The following is a 19,281-nucleotide window of genomic DNA, read 5'->3' as shown; positions in this document are numbered from 1 at the left end:
TAAGTAATCTCCATATGTTGCTCTCCTCACCCTTTGGCTTGTCTCTATACTTCTTAAATACTGGCTAATTATGGGCATATTTCCCTTTCTCCTCCCAACACATTATTTTTAGGTTAATCTTGAATTTGAAATAAAGGTCGGTGAATTAACTAATTGCAATTTTGCTCAGGTTTCTTTCTTTTCTTTTTTCTTTTCTTTTTTTTTTTAACTATAAAGAGATAACTGTTGCTCTCTCCGGGCAAAATCTTCCCTTAGGACGTGTTTGATTACACCAATAAACTTTTCGGTCTGGAATTGCAAACATTAACCATACATGTGACCATTGTTCCAAAAAATAACTGTGGTTAAAAGACCTCATTTATTAAGCTTTTATGGATTGTCAGTGCAGTAAAAGGGAGGTGAGTAATGTAAACTTTTTAATGGTTGTAATTATCTGAATGTATTGATCGTGATGTTATGGTTGCATGATGTGAAGGGTCTGAGTGGGGAGCAGGGACAACACATAGATTCCCAAGGCCAGCTTTAATTTGCACATTTTTATATTTTTTTATTTTTTCAGTCTTTGAGAGGAATACAGGTGAAACTTGCTCTTATTTGAAAATGATGTATTTGTTTCTGTTATATTTTGGGGAATTTCTGCAACAAAGGAGCTTCCCAAGGCAAAGGCAAAATTATATAGAAGAGTACAGTGATTTAACACAATTTAAATTTTAATACCATCTTGTGCTATTTTTTTCATGTGCATTATGCAAAAATCTCAGAACAGTGGATAATTAAGGACAGATTAAAGCCATTAGTATACAGGAAAATATTAATTTTTAAACTGACATTTGTTAGAATGAAATTTACTGTTTGACTTTAAGATTTTATTTAGATGTTGTAAAATATAATTCCTTTTCACTCTTGAAATGGTAGACTTTGGCATGTGTTTTTAATGTGGTGGATTAAGAAAATTATTTTTTATGATTAGAGTGTAATGTACCCATCAATTATTGTGTGGCCACTATATCCATGGTTACTCAATTCCAGTGCCCTGGAATGACTTATTGTTGCTTTTAGCTTGGGATAGATTCCGTTTTCACCAGATACTTTCTCTATGCAGGTTGGGTGTCAGTTTCAATGTACAGTACCAGGAATAAAACTGACATGCAAACTATCTTTGCACCTGACAAGACTAGGTTACAGATATACTTAGAATGTCAATGCTTGTATTTTTCTAAATTGTAATGTATTTTGTGGATAACTTCATAAAACTGATGACATTTCAGTTTTGTTTATAACAGTAACTTAAAGGAAATATTTTGTGTATTTTTAAGAAATTATTTTGGATCCTGAGAAGGTATGTGCAGAAAATTCATTGAATAAGTTGTCATGTAGCACAAAATACCCAATGATTCATTTGCATTATATATTTGCATCTTACTGCAGGCAGAGAATTCAGCATTGGCTCTGGAAAATGAAAATCAAAGAGAACAGTATGAAAGGTGCCTCGATGAGGTAATGTAGATTTAAGAAAGGTTCTGTGACTGAGTTTTGCTGACTGTAATGAACAACGAACAGGCAGTTTCCCCAAGCCTGCCTTTCCAGTAGGTTCCCAGCCCTAGAAGCTCTGTTGTTCTGCTCTCAGGGTCACCCTCATGACTGTATCTCTCACTGTCTGCTAACTTTCCCTCCTCTAGCACACACTCAGCTTGCCAAACAATCCTTTAGTGCTTTGTTTACAATCAGGGAGCCCTCAGCTCACATGCTTAGTTTAGCATCTGCTCAGGCCTCGCCATGCAGCCCATTGCCTTGGGTGATGGCTTCTGTTGTTTTCAGTGATTTCATTACATAAAGGGACTTAACTGCTCCTTCCATTTAGCTTGAAAGAAGGGTGCTTAGCACCAGACCCAGCTTAACCAATGTGAACTCTGTGCCCTTGCACAGGGCCACCATCTCAGGATGGCTGGAGGGAAAGGGGAGAAGGGCTGGTGACCACTGGGGGGGAAAAAAAGGGATGGGTAACTGGCCTGTCAGCATTTTATTTTGCCCACTACATTAATCCTTGTGCTGAAAGGGAGGATGCCCTCCCCAAATTCCTGATCTCACTGCCGTGCTGTGACCTGCTGCTGGCCACAGAAGGCATGCTGCTGCCGCTGCTGCTGTGAGAGTGCTCTGTTGCGCCTGTAGTGGATGGCATGGGCTAGCCGTGCTGGGTATCTTTTTACTTGGAAGCAAAGCATGCTCAGGCTATTGCCGCTGCCTAACTCATGTAAGAGCTGGTGTTACTGGTTGTTGCCCTATGGAAGGGTATGTAGCCTTTTTGAAACACAGACAAACAAACAAATAAATAAAATATGGCCCACCCAAAGGTTTTAGTGGATTCTGTGGCTGTCTGCACCCGCCATCACATGCTCTGTCTAGTTTGGGTTTAACCAGATCTGTGATTGCTATATATATAACTATAACTCAGATAAACGGCAGCCTTTACACCTTGCAGCATAGCAACACACAGCAGCCTGTGCATTTAAAAAAGCAAAACACCACACTACACACACAATTCTCCCCTTGGAGAAAGGACGAGACAGAAAGAACAAATCACATATGACAGATACTAGTCACGTCACTTAACGCACTGGTGGAAAGTGCTCAGATACTATGGTGGTGTAAGAACCTCGTTAGGATAGAATATAAGAATTTATTACGTTTAATATGAAATTGTGAAGTTCTTTGTTTTTTATTATCTGCTTGTCTTGGATATGATGTGGCCATAGAAGTCATTTCAGCACTGGGTTAAGTGAGACAGTTACCCACCATTGAGAAAATAAAAGGGGTCCACATATTTAGACTGTAAGCATTTGGGGGAAGGAACCCTCTTTTTGGTGTGTATTTGTACAGTGCCTAGCATAAAGGGGTCCTAGTCCATGACTGTGGCTCCTACGTGCTACTGCAATACGAATAATAGTCATTTTAAAACTGTGCTCCAGATTTTATTTTCTAAGTGCTTCAGTCAGGTGATTCAGGTCTTCCCCTGGCATATCTGTTCCTCCCCATTCTGTGAACGCTCTCCTGGAGGCAATGTTTCTTCTCTGTAAGTGACAAGGGCTGCTGTTTTCAGTAAGGTACATTGTCTTGTGTCTTGCCTCTCATTTTTTCTGTGTTCCCTTCTTTTTTTCTTATACCTCTGTTATTTCTAATCACCTCTCTTCTTCTTTGCCTCACCTGTTACCCACTATATTTCTCATCTCTTTCCCCCCCTCCAACGCCTTGACCTCTCTCTTCCTAGTGATATTGTAACCTGCCCTATCTCAGCCGAAATAGGCCTGGACCTATGTGAGCAATGATGCACATAATTTGGTTTCAGCAGCCATGACAACCTCACCACAAACCCGGAGATAAGCACTGTGAGTTCCAACTATGACAGCCACATGGGCATCTAACACTGAGTGGGCTCACACAGGAATGTCACTCACAGGAAGGGTTCACAAAATAAACAGGGACCTTTACTTCCTCTCTGCTGAGATAATCTCAGTGAATTCAGTAAAGAAACAATAAACAGAATTAATGATCTGACATAAACACAATTAAGAAATAATCCATTAATGCCCTTGGGACCCTGTGGCTCCAATTGCCTTGAATCGCATGGACCCCTCTGGAGCAAGCATACCCTGATACAAAGTTATTCCTAACCAGGGATTCTCAGCAGAGCTGGTCAAAAAATAAAAACATTTTAAAAAATTATGAAAAATTGTCCATTTTTTGGTTAGAAAACTTTTGTTCTTTAAGGCTCTAGGCCCAAGGTACAAGCTCCACTTCTCCCAGGCAGGAGCTCCTTTCCTGGTCCTTTTCTTGTTTGATCCAGATTTTAGGAGCTTCCTATGCAATCCTCAGGACCAGAGATCAGCTGCCTCATTCTCTTTCCTTACAGGATGTCTCACATACTCACTTCTGCCACCAAAATGACCTGGTTGGCTGAGGGGAAGGGACTCAGCTGTCGCTCAAAACAGCAGGCTCTGATTAGTCCCCAAGTTGCAGTAGATCAGCCCTCTAAAAGAGAGTTTCAGGGTCCATTACAATAATTATTTTTAATTTCCTACCAGCAATCAAATCAATCATGAATCATGATCTTTGGACCCCACAAAAAAAGGGGGTGTCCCATCCCTGTCAGACTGCAGAGGAAGCCATACAAGGTCGCAGCATCAGCCAGAGAGGATGAATATTATGCATGGTCATGTCATGTTCTGACCTCTGTCGATTAAGGGGAATGCTATGAACCAAGGGTGCATTTCATCCTCTTCATGTCTTGTACACCCAAGAGCTGGATTCAAGGCAGTTCATAATTCCTGGGGCCCTGTGCTCCTGTGACGCCACCCTGCCTCTAGATGGGGTAGTGATGATTGTAGGGTTGAGGGAATCTGCCACTGTCCTGTGGGCCCTCCTTCCCAAACCGCGGCTCCCTGTCCAGGAAGACCAGGGTCTGTCCCAAGCAGAGGGTAAACCTGCCACCCCATCAGTGGATTCTGTGCTTGGCCATACATGCCACCTCAGCAAAACTTTCATGGTGGGTGGGGCTCCTACCTGGGGAAGAAGTTCCAGCATCATCCCAGCCTAGCCATGATGGGTTGGCAACAACATCTAACCCCTCCTCTCCCCCCCGCCCCGCAACATGCACAAACTAAAGCGGTGAAGGTATCAAAGTTCCCTCTTATTTCCTTTCTTTGAGGAGCAAATAGCTGTTTGAGCTCATGTTTAACACCTATGAGTACAGCCTCTCTCACTTCCATTTCCTCCTCCTTTCTTTGTCTCCTTCTTCATTCCATCATCCCTTGTACTTCCTTCTTCCTCATTCATTCCATGCCCATCCGTCACTATTCAAGGGTGAACACTGTACCTCTGACTTAAAATTTCATGTTCTCCAATCATTTTCACCAGTAAAACTCAATCAAACTCAAATATTCATAGACAGAAAACACACAAGGGATATGAACATGACTGAAGCAAAATCCTTTATGAACTCTATTCATATATTCACAGATGTTTAAAATTAATTGCCCATCTCTATTATTTTATCTGAAGTTGACATATGAACATCTCTGGAATAATATTTGGAAGTAAATAGCACTGAACTGCCCAATCCTACACAAACCAGAAAAAGAGCGCATTTATTTAAAATTCAAAAATATACTGTAAACCTATCTCTCTGTCTAGAAAACATAATGCAAGAAACAGGATTATCTTCCTGTACCTTATGGGCTTGAGGTTACATGCTTAATCCTAGTTTCCTATTCAGGAATTTGACTGTCAGTTTATTGGCAAGAAGTAGTATAATGTTTATTCACGTTATTGTGCCAGCTAAGATTTCTGTCAAGCTTGACTGTACTGATATAGAGGAAAATGTACAAATGACTGCTTCAGTGATAGATGAAATCTTAAAATGATTGCGTCTTAATATTACTATAATACATTTTCAATTAGCACCCCCAACATATAAAGGCTTCTTCAATATGCATTTTACTTTTTAAAAAAATGAAAGAAAAATATCTCTCAGAGCTTCTGTTTAATTAATTAGAAAATCCTAAATGTTACACAAAGCCATATGTTAAAGATACAGTTCTGTAAAAAAATACTTCACATACAGAAATCAAGTATCTAGGCCAAATTTTAGTGAGAGGCGTTGCAGTCTGGTTCAGGATATCCAGCACCACTCAGGTTTGGCAACGCCCCCCCCCCCCCAATAGTGTGGGGAGTGACTCAGATTTCAGAGTGGCTGCTGCTGGCATCATTGCGCTGGGCCTGAGGTGACCCACCAGGCTGAGAACCTGGAGTTAGGAGCAGAATCAGGGAAAATTCTCCCACCACTAGCGTGCCTGGAACTCAGGGAGAGGCAGGACCAGGAGTGGCCTTCCAGCTGTATGCGGGGCAGAGCCTCCCTAGCTCCGCAGGGAAGGCAGTGACTCCATCCACGTGGGCCCTCACTGTCTTCCCCATCCCCTCTCTAGCCCCCCAGGCAGCACAAGGCGGGCAGCGACCCCAAAGACCTGGCCCTCTCTAACCTCCTTCAATCCTTCTCCTCTTCTTAAACTCTTTTGTCTCCGTGATAATTTTTTAGAAGGGTGATGAGGAGCCTCACCTTCAGATTTTTTTCTGGGCCCCAAAAAACATCTGTGTGGTCCTTGCCCTCTAGCCTGTAAGCCGAACCAGGAACGCCCTTACAATGTAAAGTGTTCAGCTTGCACAGTTTTAACACAGTTTTCAATACACCACAGACAATGCCTACCGCACAGGAGTGTTGTCTGAAAGCCTTTTGACATCCTCAGGTGAGTGGCATGGTATAGGTGTAAAGTAGTCTTAGTTAGCAGTTACTTCACTTTCCCACAAACAGGAACAGGAATGTTAACTACAGGAATGAATTTCCCATAATTATGACCACCTTTAAGCTGAGGGGGTCTGGATGTGACTCCATTTGGTGATTCCCTTCTGTGTGAAGCCTAAATGAACCACCATTACTCCAGATACTATCCTGCAGGCTTCCTGCTCAGTCTGAATTCTCAGTTTTCTCTGGACATGCCAGTCAAGGGACTGGATTTGAAAATCTCAGGACAGGAGACATAATTTTCAGACTTGGGTGCCTAAAACTACTGGGGTCAATGGGAGCTTTGGTCATTAGCATCTGTGAAAATCAAGCAGCATTCATTTAGGGCTTGTCTATGCTGGGACATCCAGGAAAATTAATCCAAATTAACTAAATGTGTGAATTTGCAGTGGATTAGTTAAACCACAGTAAATGCCTATATGGAAGATGTTGTTCAAAATTAAAGTGGCCTTAATTTGATATAGTTTAAATCACTTTGGAAGTGAATGAAACTAAACTGAATTAAGGCCACTTTGATTCTGAATGAAGATGTTCACACAGGCTTTTCGTGTAATTTAACTAAACCACTTCACTTCAAATTCACACCTTTAAATAATAATAAATAATTCAGATTAACTTTCCTGTGTCCCTGTGTAGACAAACCCTTAGGTACCTACCTTCATGCACCCAAGTTAGAAAAATTTGTCCAGTGTGCATCAGCAAGTTCTTCCCCCACCCCTCCACCTCAATTGGCAGATTATTCCATCTACACTTCTTTGTACAGTCTATAAAGCTGTAAGAATCATTTTACAGGTAATGCTGTTGCAAGTGCTTTGAACACATTGCAAAGAACCCTTTAGTCCTTGGTAAAGTAACTGTATGTCAGGAAGTAAAGAAATAAGGTATTAGATGTGATTTGTTCAATTTTCAGGTAGAGCAAACAGACGTTAAAAGTACATGCCAGAAGGAACACTGTCAGATGTAGATTCTAAAAGCCTGTGGGGCAACACATGGATTTCAGAAATATAACATATTTACTCCTGTGGGTTATTACAGTTCCAGTATTAGTCTGTCTTCTGTTAAATCATGTATAGAGCTATTTTATGTGACCATTGTTCCACAGGCTGCCTTAAATTAGGGACCAGTTTGGGGGAAAAAATAGATACTAGGCAATTTTATGAGAATATGAATCAAATCAAAGTTTTGGGTTTTAGAGAATTGAATTATTTACCGAAATGAATTAGCTTCAGCTCTTTGCTCATGACTTAGTTCACTTGAATGCTCTGTTTTTTTTTATTTTTATTTTAAATTCACTAACAGTAAAGAGAGGCAAGGCAGATTTGTACTTCCAAATGACAGCCTCACGTATTGTTTAACTTTTAGAAAGTTAAAATGGACTCGAACTCGTAACTAGACTCTGTGCACAGAGAGTTAAGCCTAAGATTATGTTATTTATACAGAATGGAATCAGGACAAACGCATTGAAAATGTGACAGTTCATGTATAGTTTCAAAAATGACATTTGATTATGGTAATACATTTTTTAATGAAACATTTATCAAAAACATTCAAAAGTATCACCAGCAGAAAATACTTACTTTTCCCCCATGTCAAAAATGTAACTTAGGAGAGGACACTTATATAAAATAAATTTAAAAATTCCCTCCCACGTATACAGTTCCTCTAATCAATGGTGTGTAATCTGATTCAAGGCAATTACACATTATTGTGTGAATGCTTCCAACCATATTTTGCAAAAAGAAAAGGAGTACTTGTGGCACCTTAGAGACTAACCAATTTATTTGAGCATAAGCTTTCGTGAGCTACAGCTCACTTCATCGGATCTGATGAAATGAGCTGTAGCTCACGAAAGCTTATGCTCAAATAAATTGGTTAGTCGCTAAGGTGCCACAAGTACTCCTTTTCTTTTTGCGAATACAGACTAACACGGCTGCTGCTCTGAAACCAACCATATTTGATGACTCTAGGTATTTTAATTTTCTGTGGCACTTTATTGTTGCCTGCCTATCATGATAGATGTACCATTTGCCAGCATTGAATCAAGAAACAACTAAGCTTCATCAAAACATTCAGGATCACGTCCTCAGCAGTGTAGCGGTATTGAAGTCAGTTCAACTATAGTGATTTACACCAGTGAGAGATCTGACCCTTACATTGTATTCTGTTTGACTGTATTAGACTAGAAGACCAAAACAAAGATTTGTAATGTCATACTAAAGTTACTAGGGAGTATATGTTTGGTATGAAATGGGGAACCGGTCAAAAGTTAGAACCTAGATTTTATGTACGCGCGTAATGTCACTATCTGATTTAGGGAGTGGGTTCGGGAAGTTACTCCAGGGGGGAAATAGCTTATAGTGGGATCCCTCAGAAAAGGGTCTCCTCTGCCAAAAAAATCAATATAATACACTGCTCAGTTATTTTATTATTTATTTCTTACAGGTAGCCAACCAGGTTGTTCAAGCTCTACTTACTCAAAAGGTAAGATTGTTTCTCTGATTTTTGGCATATTTTTAAAGGCTATAAATGCAAACCATTGAATTAGAAAATGTATGTTTTTATGTGGGATACATTTTTTCAAATGCTGTGCACACATTTCACTAACGCAACCACAAAATGTCAAAATATGACAAGTGTTTTACCAATAACAAAAATGAAAAATAATTTCTGGACACCTCAGAGGATTGGTAATGGAATATATAGCCTCATCCCATTTGATACTTAGGGTAGGCCTGGCTAAGGTAAATAATGCCTGACAGTCCATCCCATCTCTTGGCTTTTTTGTGTCCTATCCAAAATTAGTTGGTTCTGTCTCCCAATCCGGTTCCTGTTGGACATCAGAAAAACACCGTCACACTTGGCACTCTTGTTGGCTGTCAGCAGAATGTAAGGGTTATAGGTGAAAGCCTGTGCCTGCCTGAGTGGCAATGGAAGGCTCCCATATACACAGCGGAGGAATGGATATTCTAAGGCTGAGTAGTGAAGATGATGTAAAGGGGACGCTTCAGCCCCATGCTATGGAACTTTGCTCTTTAACGCCTCTGTGCTATATGACAGCTGTGTAGAGAGGGATTTGTAGGTAGGCAATGCAGGAATATCCTGGAGTGTAGCCACCACATTCACATACTGTGAAGATCTGTGGAGGGAGCATATAGAGGGGGCAATTAATGTTTTCTAAAGCCCTATGCTCAGTAATTGTGGCCACAAAATGGCTCCACAGATGCCACTGTCACTTGGGGATGAATATTCCATTCCTCACCTCCACATCTTCAGAACACTGTCTTTGTCTCTGTACCCACAATTCCACCCTGCATAGGTTTGGAAATGACACAGCACACTCAAGCCTAGTGGTGGTCCACGCAGGTCAGACATGAGGCAAGGCAGTGTGGGGAAGCTTGCACTGTTGCTGTTCTTGCTATATCTATTCTACGTATAATCAGAGAACTGATCCTTGAGTACATAAAGCAAGTTCACATCTTATAATGGTAACATATTTGCTAGAGTTTCAGTCTTCATATTTTAGGCTATAATTCGGGAAATGTTGTGATTGTTTTCCAAAAGCAGAGAGAAGCTCTCTGAATCCTTTTGCACTGAGAGTCAGATTTTTTTATGACAATATACTTTCCCAATAATGGACCCACCCAAACTTGTAGGAACTGTGGAGTTCGTACAGATATAATAAAAATGGATTTAAATATATTTAATAAAGTAATTTGCTGAGTATTGATGGGATTTAACAGCTGCTTACCAACTGCTGAGTAATACCAGCTAATTTAACGTCCATGGAATGGAGAGGGTACTCTTCTAAATGCTAATGAATGTTAACTGTTACAGTACTCCTACCTCTGTTCATACTGAGATCATTTATAAGAAAGGAGAGGAAAACAATAGTGTAGGAAATTGGACTCTTCAGGTCAATCACAAAAGGTAGTAGTTATACAAATCCAGGTAATAACTAGTAAACAGATAAATCTACCATACTGCAGCTAAGCAGCAAGACACATCAAGTCATGCCACAGTGAGATAACACACCTCTGGGGCATAGTGAGGCATGAAGACAAGCTGAGAGCTTTCAAAGATTCAAGGAGAGTAATATTGCACAGTAACCTATATTGGGTATGTTTTATTGTGAATTTGAAATTGCTCAGCAAGGGCTAATTTTTGTTTAAATTAAGTACATGCTGTAATGTAAGGGATAAAGTACTGTACAGCCACCAGTATATGAGAAGACTGTGATTCCACTGAGGAATTCTGATGAGATAAACTGAGAGAGCAAAGCTTGAGTGATTTATCAATGTCATTGAAACCTTGAGATGGAATTACAGTCTTAAATGTGCACTTTTGGAGTATATCATTTGTTATAATACATATTGAATTACTCTGATATGGCCGGCTTTTTACCAGGCGCTTGCAGAAAATATGTGAAATTGGGAATTTTCCTGAATTAGCCCCAGAGCAAAATTTCATCTTTTTATGCAGAAAATTTGTTTGCATTTTTCTCCCCACTTACAAATAGCAGGTTTTACCTCTGGAAAATCTGAGAAGTCAGATAATCAGCAAATGATTTTGAGACAAACCCACAAAATATGTTTTGTGTGTTTGTTGGTGTTTGTTGCACAGTCCCATTGATTTCTGTGCAGATCATCAACCATCATTCTTTATGTATCCATGGATGGCTTAACTCTATGTGGTAGAATTAAACATGGGTAATTCCCCTGGGCAAAGAGGGAGGCAGTATTTTGAAGCTCCACACAGGAGGTGACATCCCCTGCACTGCTTGTAACCTACCACTGCTGGGGTTTGCTCTGTGGCAACACATGGGAAGGGGCCTGGGGAAAAGGTAGGCAGTGGGGAACTGCTGCTAGAGAGCGTTTCCCTTCAACTGGTTGTGCTAACACCCTAGAAGCAGGCTCCAGACAGAAGGCTGGAATAAACTGCATGGAATATCTCTGCAGCCCGTGTGAGGTTTCCATCCCCTCTCCAGAGATCCCTAGTGCCCAGTTGAGAAAGTGCGGCTGCGTGCTTGGGTCTAAGTTTTCCTTAAGATCTGGATCAACATTGTAACATCGGAGTTATAGTGCATAATGGAATTGTTGAGTGATCCATAGATCTGACCTTTGCTTGTCACCCTGCTACACTTGAGTCCTTTCAGGAAAGTGCTGACCCACATTCTCTGCTCTAGGATCCGCGTGATCATTTAATTTTTCCCTTTCTGATTTTTTAAATCTTGCCACCTGTTATCTGGTGCTACAGGTGCCCTTCAGTGCTGTGTATGGTGAATGTGTGGACAGGAACTGAGCATTACAACAGAGGAAATGGATTCAAAGAAAAGGCAGTGGATTTCCAGAATTTGAAGGAAAGGCATCATTTCCCAGCTGGGGGAAAAATAGTTCTGGTATCGAGGAATAGTGCAGTGGGTGTTGTAAGGATAAACACCTTAAAGATTGTGAGACACTCAGATACTACAGTCCTGAGATAGATATTTGTGGTATCGCTTTTTTAATACCCATTAGTCCTACCATCTGGAATGTGCATAATGAGATACTTCAGGTTTTGTTAATTATTACACAACATGCCTACTGATCATTTTACTATTTTGATTTAATATAACCAGGCATTGCTACTTTACATAAATATTCTTATGTTAATTTCCTGTTAGTGCTTTTTTTCACCTTACTGTGAATGGCATTAGTGTTGGAACAGTTTACTGCATCTTGGTTGGTAACATGCCAGAATTTTACTCTTGCTCTTGAGCAAAAAGTCTGAAGTTGGAGGGATATAAAATTCCAATGTTTAGCTCTTAAAAGGAAAGGTTTGAGAGGCAATATTGCTATGTCTGCAATGTTGTTTTAAATTGTCAGTTCCCATGAAGCGTTTTTCCTCTTCAGTGAACTCAGTATTTAAACTTCATTATAGCAGCGAGGTCTCAGTTTTAATTTCTTTGATTATTTGTGAAAGCCATGTAAAGAGGAGCTTTGGTGTTGTGCTTCCCCTGACGAGAAACACTGTCCCATATAAGGTAATAGATGAGAGTTTTTAGCAGGGTTTTTCACTCAGAGAATTAAAGCTTTAGGATTTCACTACACCTCAAATAGATATCATTGCCTCGTCATTTTAGAAGGCAGCACATATAGAACTTGGACAGCTTTAGAACCACTTAAAATAAGCACTATCCTGGTAATGTATCCAGGGGAAATAACTTCATAATTCATCCAGTGATACCTCTGTAACTAAAGATATTTCAGCATGTTTCCAATGGTCTTGGGACAAGATTTTCTCATTGTGTGGTGACCTCTTTTGTATTCTCTGTGCTGGCTACAGTACACTCTAGATAAGAACTGGCACTGATGTAGACAGGCACTTTGGTTACTTCTGACTATAATTTCCCACTCTGAGCTGCTACTTCATCAGGTTCATGCACCTTTGCAGGTCAATACATTGTTAATGATATTGATGGACAAAGCATATTGGAAGCAAGAGGCCTGTTTCTCCACCAGTTAGGCAGTGCCAGTGGGTAGCAGCTGTTCTAAATTTAAAAAAAACTGAGAAGAGTGGTTACGCTTTTTGTGGGAATAAATGTGCCTGCATTGATTCCCCCTGCCCCTTGTAATTGTGGTGGAATAACCACCAAGATGGCTAACGTTTATTTCATGGATTGTGTACCACCAGCATCAAAGATGCCACTGTAGCTCTGAGAATAAAGCATTCGTTAGGTTATGTTCCTTTAGCTATCTGGGTAGCAGGCTCTGCTGCAGAAGTAGAGCATAAAACAGTTCTTACATAAACACTGGGTATTGTTGAGTGCTTTATTTTGATTAATATTTTGCTAGCAGAATGGTGACTGCAAAAAAAACAAACTTTTAGGATCTGCACTTAGGCCTGAGTCCATCAAAGCACTTAAGCACATGCTTAATTTCAGTAGGCCTACTCATGTATTTAAACTTAAGCAATGCTTGAAGTGCTTTGCTGGGGTCTTAGATGCTGAGGTGATAGACATTTTCTAAAAATCTTAAGACTATAAGAATTCCCATTAGACTATAACCATTGTAAAGCAGATAAATTATTGGGCTAAATTATACAGCAGCTTCTCTTTAAAAAGTTGTCATAGGTCCCTTCAGTTACAAAACTGCATCATCAAATTTGACAGCTGAAATAGTGTATGGTATGGAATCATGCTGGGTATATTAAAAAAAAACAAACCCATACTCGGCTTCAGTTTATCAGACCTCTGTTCACTCTGTTCTGAACTGTGATTTGGACTTTGTGGCCGCCTAAGGGGATAAAGGGGAATGAGCATCATTTTTACAACCCTATGCAAGCCCTTGGGAGTGGGTGTAGCCCACACAAATTGGCACTCTGTCCCCTTCTACAGGTGACTGGGCGAAAGGTAAAGGTTAATGAACCTGCAATCTTTGGCTGATTGACCTGGACAGAAGGGCTTCATGCTTTAAGAACCAGAAATCCCAAGTACAATCTCAGCTGCAGACAACCCATCCAGGGTCATAAGGTTACAAGTGGTAGCCCTTATTGGCAACTGGACTAGGTAAACCTTTAAAACTTGGGATGAGCTTCCTCAGCCAAGGCTGTAGCAGGCTCATCAACCTCTGTCTGTGGCCACGCCACCCCTAGAGTAGCTAGTCCAGAGCTTGTGGATAGGAAGAGGAATGGAAAGTGAAGAGCCAAGCTTCCCCTCCCTTCCTGATGCAACAGTCAGCACAGCTGAGCCAGCATGCGTAGTGGTATACTTTGCTCTTGGTACTACTCCAGAGCAAGCAGAAACCAGGGAAGGGAGGGGATTTTGGAGGAGCATCTCCAAGGTATAATGCCTCCTTGGTCTACTTCTGTAATGGTGTAGCTTACAAAGCACTGCATGGTATTTTAGGGCTGTGCTTAAAGACACAGTCCAGCTCTATGAAAACATAATTATTCTTGTGTTTTCTGATTGATTTTATGACCATATCGATACACTAAATCACACTGCTGCTAAGGCTTAACTGACATCACACTCCAAAAGTATATGTACTGTAACTAATATTTCTGATTTCATGCATTTTAAATATTATCTTTTGATGAGCAAATAATCAGGGAAATGGCATAGTATCTTTTTTTCTGATTTATTTGTGCTATTTTGAAAATTTTGCTCATTTTTCTCTTCTGAAGCCTCCTATTCCATAAAGCATTTTCAAGAGTTTCATTGCATTTTTCCTCAATCCTCCTATTTTTTCCTGTGCTGTAGGATCTGAGGGAAGAATGTGTAAAGCTGAAAACAAGAGTTTTTGATTTGGAACAACAGAATCGAATGCTAAGTATGCTTTTCCAACAAAGGGTCAAACCAGCTTCTGACCTCCTCCTCCAGGTAGGAAGAAATCTTTGCCTCTGGAATCTGCTAAATTTAGGTTCAGTACATTTACATAATATTAATCTTCTTAAGAAAATGTTAGCAAGCAAGAAGTGACAACTGATAGACATAATATATTAGAAGAAAATCTATCTATCATCTGATGGCATTGAAATTGAAAGTGTACACCACCAAACTTTAGCTGGGCATTATGTGCAGATGTGGAGAGAGAAGTATATTTGAGGAATAAGTTACTTTTTCAAGTTCCTCCTCAGGATGATAAATGGGATCACATATGGGTTCATTATTCCTCTTGGGGGGCAAAAATTGTGGATACATAATTCCATAATATTCCATTTGATGGTAAACAAAGCGTAATTTTCTGTGAGAAGGAAAACAGTCTATTTAGCTTTCTCCATGTTTGCTGTAGTGACTCAATATATTACATAGACCCAGAGCAATATTTTTTTTTACCTTTTCTGGGACAAGACAGTCAAGAACTCAGATGTAGAGTGACCTGTCTCCCATTCTTCCTTGTTATTTTGGAAAAATCAGGAAGGCTTCAGATTTTCTTTTGATGTGGCATTTCCCTTAATATGAATTTATTTTTATCTTCCCTATTATTCTTTGTTCCCCTTCCCATTAGAAGTGCCTAGCAGCACCTCTGTGCTAGCCAGAAAATCTGACCATGAGCTGGGATGAAATTAAATGAAGGTAACTTTAGGTTGAGATTGAGAAGCTGCTTAAAGATGGTCCAAATTCTGCCCTTTGTGTGTATACAATTGCCACTGAGACCAAAGAAAGGTACATGAGAGTACAGAATTTGGCCTATGTAAGAGCATGAATGAAACTCTTATGGAAATCACCAGGTGTTCCACACATGTATATGATGGTGAAATTTGGCCCTTAGGATGTCGTATATCTTCTCAAAGGAACTGGTGTCAGTCCTATGATTAAAGTTATTTGAAACTGGACTGCACCAAGTGCTATGGAATATACTGAAGAGAATGAACTTGCATTGGTAGCAGGAAGGAGTCGATCTAGTAAGTCTTTTTATTTCCAGCTTGTATGAATTTGTAACATTTATCCTTGTTGCCTCTCCATGGTTTAGCAGGCAGGCTCTTTATATCTGCAGAATTTTTCTGACTTCACTACTTAGTCTTTATTGGCCAAGTGAGAAGGGGAACCACTGTTATTCCTAAACTCCATGTCGCCAAACTGACAGCAAAATGTACTGCTGATGTGCAACTGAACTAGGTCATCAAAGTATTTTGAGCCCTTGTGAAAAATCAAAAGAAGAGTGTCACTGTATTTCAGACAATGATGGACTTCTGATAAAGATGATCAGTGTCAAATATTTTTTTTGCAGAAAAACAGAACAGTAAATTTGAGAATTACCAAAATTTAACTCATCTTCTAAATTAATTTGCCCAGTGGAATCTAATTCATCATCTGAGACTTTAAGATTTTCAAAGAGATATTTCCAAATGATATTACTGAATTCTGCTAGATTAGGCAACTAATAATATGTCTGCCATCGGGGTTGCCACATTAATGGACACTTTGGATTATACTCTTAAACCCAGATTCAGAAAAGCTCTTAAGCACTTGCTTAAGTTACCCTTATTCAGGAATGTACTCAAGTGTGTACTTAAATACGTGCCTGAATCACAATGCTTTTTTGAGTTGGGGCCAAACACCATAATTATTTGAAAGGGTGGTTGCTTAAATGTTCTGATGGTCCCTTCTACATACACAGGCAACCAGGAGACCACAACTCTCTCAAAACCTATGGAGTTGACACTTTGCAGCTTCCAAGTGGAATCTCTGCACATTTAGCTGCACCTGGACGTTCTAAGGCAGTGGTTTCTGTTGATAAATTGTATAATCAATTCTTTGACCACATTTTGATTCATTATGAAATGTACTCAATAGACCAAATAACCAATGTCAGTCAGGTTTATTGCTATAAGCCAATAATAATATAGTACAGGAAATAGTTTTTATACAATACCAGTCTCTGGAAAGCTGTCTTATGCACCGTTGTCACATTCACCTTACATGGACGGTGTGCTCCCAAAGTTACACATTTCAGCTGGTAGTATTTATCCGATGATTTTACAAGGTACACATTTCTTTACATGTTACTAAAATTCAGCCCATCAGTTTGTCCCAGTTCATTAACTTGTTGTTCTGCTCCTTTCCTTATCTTTGTTTTGGATACTAGCATTCCAGGTACTGGTGTTTGAAGGTACCTTCTAGGTTTGTACCAGGTCAGAACAATCATATCTTGTCGTCTTCCTTTGGGATATTCCAGTACTGGCCTATGGGAATAACTCCCTATCTCTTGCTAGGGTAAAATACACATATGTCCTTATCCTGACAACTTTCCTGTCTACTTAAGCCAAAGCTTACTTCAACTAATGCACGATGTTATGGGATACCAGCATAAGTGAATAGGCAGGATTATAGTAAAGGTCTAGGCTAGTTTAGTCTGTATAACTGCTATAATATTTGTGCTTAATGCTTTTGTGCTTAATGCATAGTAATATATATCTATGGTGTGGATAATATACATACGACTAATATGATATATGTACATGCTAGCCAGCATATATTGGTCAACATTCCAAAACATTTTACTAAGGCAACCTACCAACTGCATTTTGTGTTTTTTTGGTGATCCACCATAATGTACATGCACCCTCCACCCTGACACCGCAAGCCTAATCCTGGCCTAATGCAGAGGGGAGACCCTTGGGGGATAGGTAGGGGATGGTGGAGAGTGATCTGCCACCTGTGACCCCTTTGGAACCTTCGCATGACCCACTGGTAGGTCGAGACCCACCCTTTGGGGGACACTGTTCTAAGGCAGGGTGTGTGATCTGTGTGTTTTAGAATGGAGTCCCAGATCCACCTTCATTTACTAAGAACTATTCCCCAGTTGAATTATTCTCTAAAGATATAGTTGAGTTTAGAGAAATTATATGATCAATAACTGTATTTGCTTTACATGTTGTGTACCCATTTATAAATTCTGAAAAGCATCTAAATGACTTAGGAACATGAGTCCTATAATTTAGGGATGGGATTTTCAAAGGAGACTAACTCTGAGAATTTTGAAAATCGCAGCCAAGGCTCACAAGCCCTATTCAAAGTCAGTTGTACTTGTGCTACTCATTTACTTAAATATGTGTGAAAATATCATCATTTATTTATTGTTGATTTATACAATGCAGTACAATGTTATTTTCATACAAATCTCATCCTAAAATTCTGTGTACAATTAAATAGTTACAAATTTGAAATGAGTGCAAAGGAAGAAGAAAATTGAGTTAATCTTAGTTGTTTTCTTCTGTAGTTATCATGTATACCATTATCACCAGTGACTTTTTTGCATGTTACCAGCAGATTATTCTGCAACCAGACATTAGTAAATTCTTTTACCTACATTTAAATGTACTTTAAAAACTATATATGAATTTCTTGACATACCAAATTTGTATTAAAGTATGGATTTCTTCCATTTCAGTGGTGTTGAAATCTTGCCTCAGTGAGCTTAAATGCTTTTCAAAATAATGAATCACCAGTATTACAGGTTATTTTAGTGCATTTGACTTTAAACAAAGCCTTCACAATCTGTTTGGTTTATAAACAAGAGGAGAACATAACACAGTGTGATCATTTAAGGATGTGATTTAAATTAGAGTGCAGAACATGTTCCTTATATAATACTGAATGCACTATGCTGTTTTCCCTCATGTTTCACACACAGATCAAAAAGAAAAACTGATTACTCCAGATTTAGCAAATTTCATGCAAGGGAGGTTTAAAAGACAACTTTAAGAAGCCTTCACTGTAAAACAGTTATTAAGTATTACATTTTCATGAATTTTGGATAAATATAAGTATCCATTAAATCCAAGGGACTGATAGTACTGAACAAGAAATTACTATGTTTATCTGGGGGATTTGATTATGCAGATTGTTACATTAATTCTTTGGCACTTGAAATTTCGGTGCGTCCATTGCTGGCAGTATATGTCACATGGGGGAAATCTCATTCCTATCTTGAAAAGATTAAGTAACCCAAACCCTGACATAAAAGACCAGAGTTTCCGGGAGCCGGAGGTAATTCAGTCTCTGCTCCGTCACCAATTTGTATGGGAGGTGAGTTTGTTTTGAGATTCTCTGGAGACATGCTTTCTTGTTGCTGGAAGTCATGTATAAAGTTGGCATTCGGTGTAGGCTAAATAAGCAAGTGTTTAAGGCACCTAATTTTTGCTGTTATCTAACCATCCTTCTCCTTGACTCACTGGGACAGTTTTGTGGAGGAGATCTTGTGGAGGTGCCTTCAACTCAATACCACCTGAAAAGCAGCAACAGCCAAGGCCAGGATCTGTGGCACTAATGGAGCTCCTGTCCAGTTGACCCCCTGCGGGAGGGTGGGGGTAGAGGAGAAATAATGTACCTGCCCTTTTGGGAAGAGTATAGAAAGAAAGATCAGGAGCTCAGTTTTAGCTAGCCATGTTACATATATTCTGTCAGTGAGCCACACACCAGGAGGGAATGTTAGACAGGCTGAGATTTG

General features: G+C 39.6%; 1 protein-coding gene and 1 long non-coding RNA gene across 9 annotated transcripts in view; one reads left to right on the top strand and one right to left on the bottom strand.

Moving 5' to 3' along the window:
- The window catches only part of NCKAP5 (NCK associated protein 5), a 588,725-nt gene that overhangs the window by 457,594 nt on the left and 111,850 nt on the right, over nt 1-19,281 (top strand). For all 8 annotated transcript variants that reach the window (XM_043525276.1, XM_043525274.1, XM_043525277.1 and 5 more), the window contains 3 exons: nt 1,429-1,497; nt 8,795-8,833; nt 14,589-14,708. In XM_043525276.1, coding sequence (XP_043381211.1) covers nt 1,429-1,497; nt 8,795-8,833; nt 14,589-14,708 — 228 coding nt within the window. The remainder of the gene's footprint in view (nt 1-1,428; nt 1,498-8,794; nt 8,834-14,588; nt 14,709-19,281) is intronic.
- Nucleotides 1-19,281, bottom strand: part of LOC122462374 — a 355,548-nt gene that overhangs the window by 333,243 nt on the left and 3,024 nt on the right. The window lies entirely within an intron of this gene.

This window comes from Chelonia mydas, chromosome 11 (genome assembly GCF_015237465.2).
Source record: "Chelonia mydas isolate rCheMyd1 chromosome 11, rCheMyd1.pri.v2, whole genome shotgun sequence".
Lineage (NCBI taxonomy): Eukaryota > Metazoa > Chordata > Testudines > Cheloniidae > Chelonia > Chelonia mydas.
Note: the sequence above shows the minus strand (reverse complement) of the source record. Positions and strands in the feature narration are given on the sequence as shown.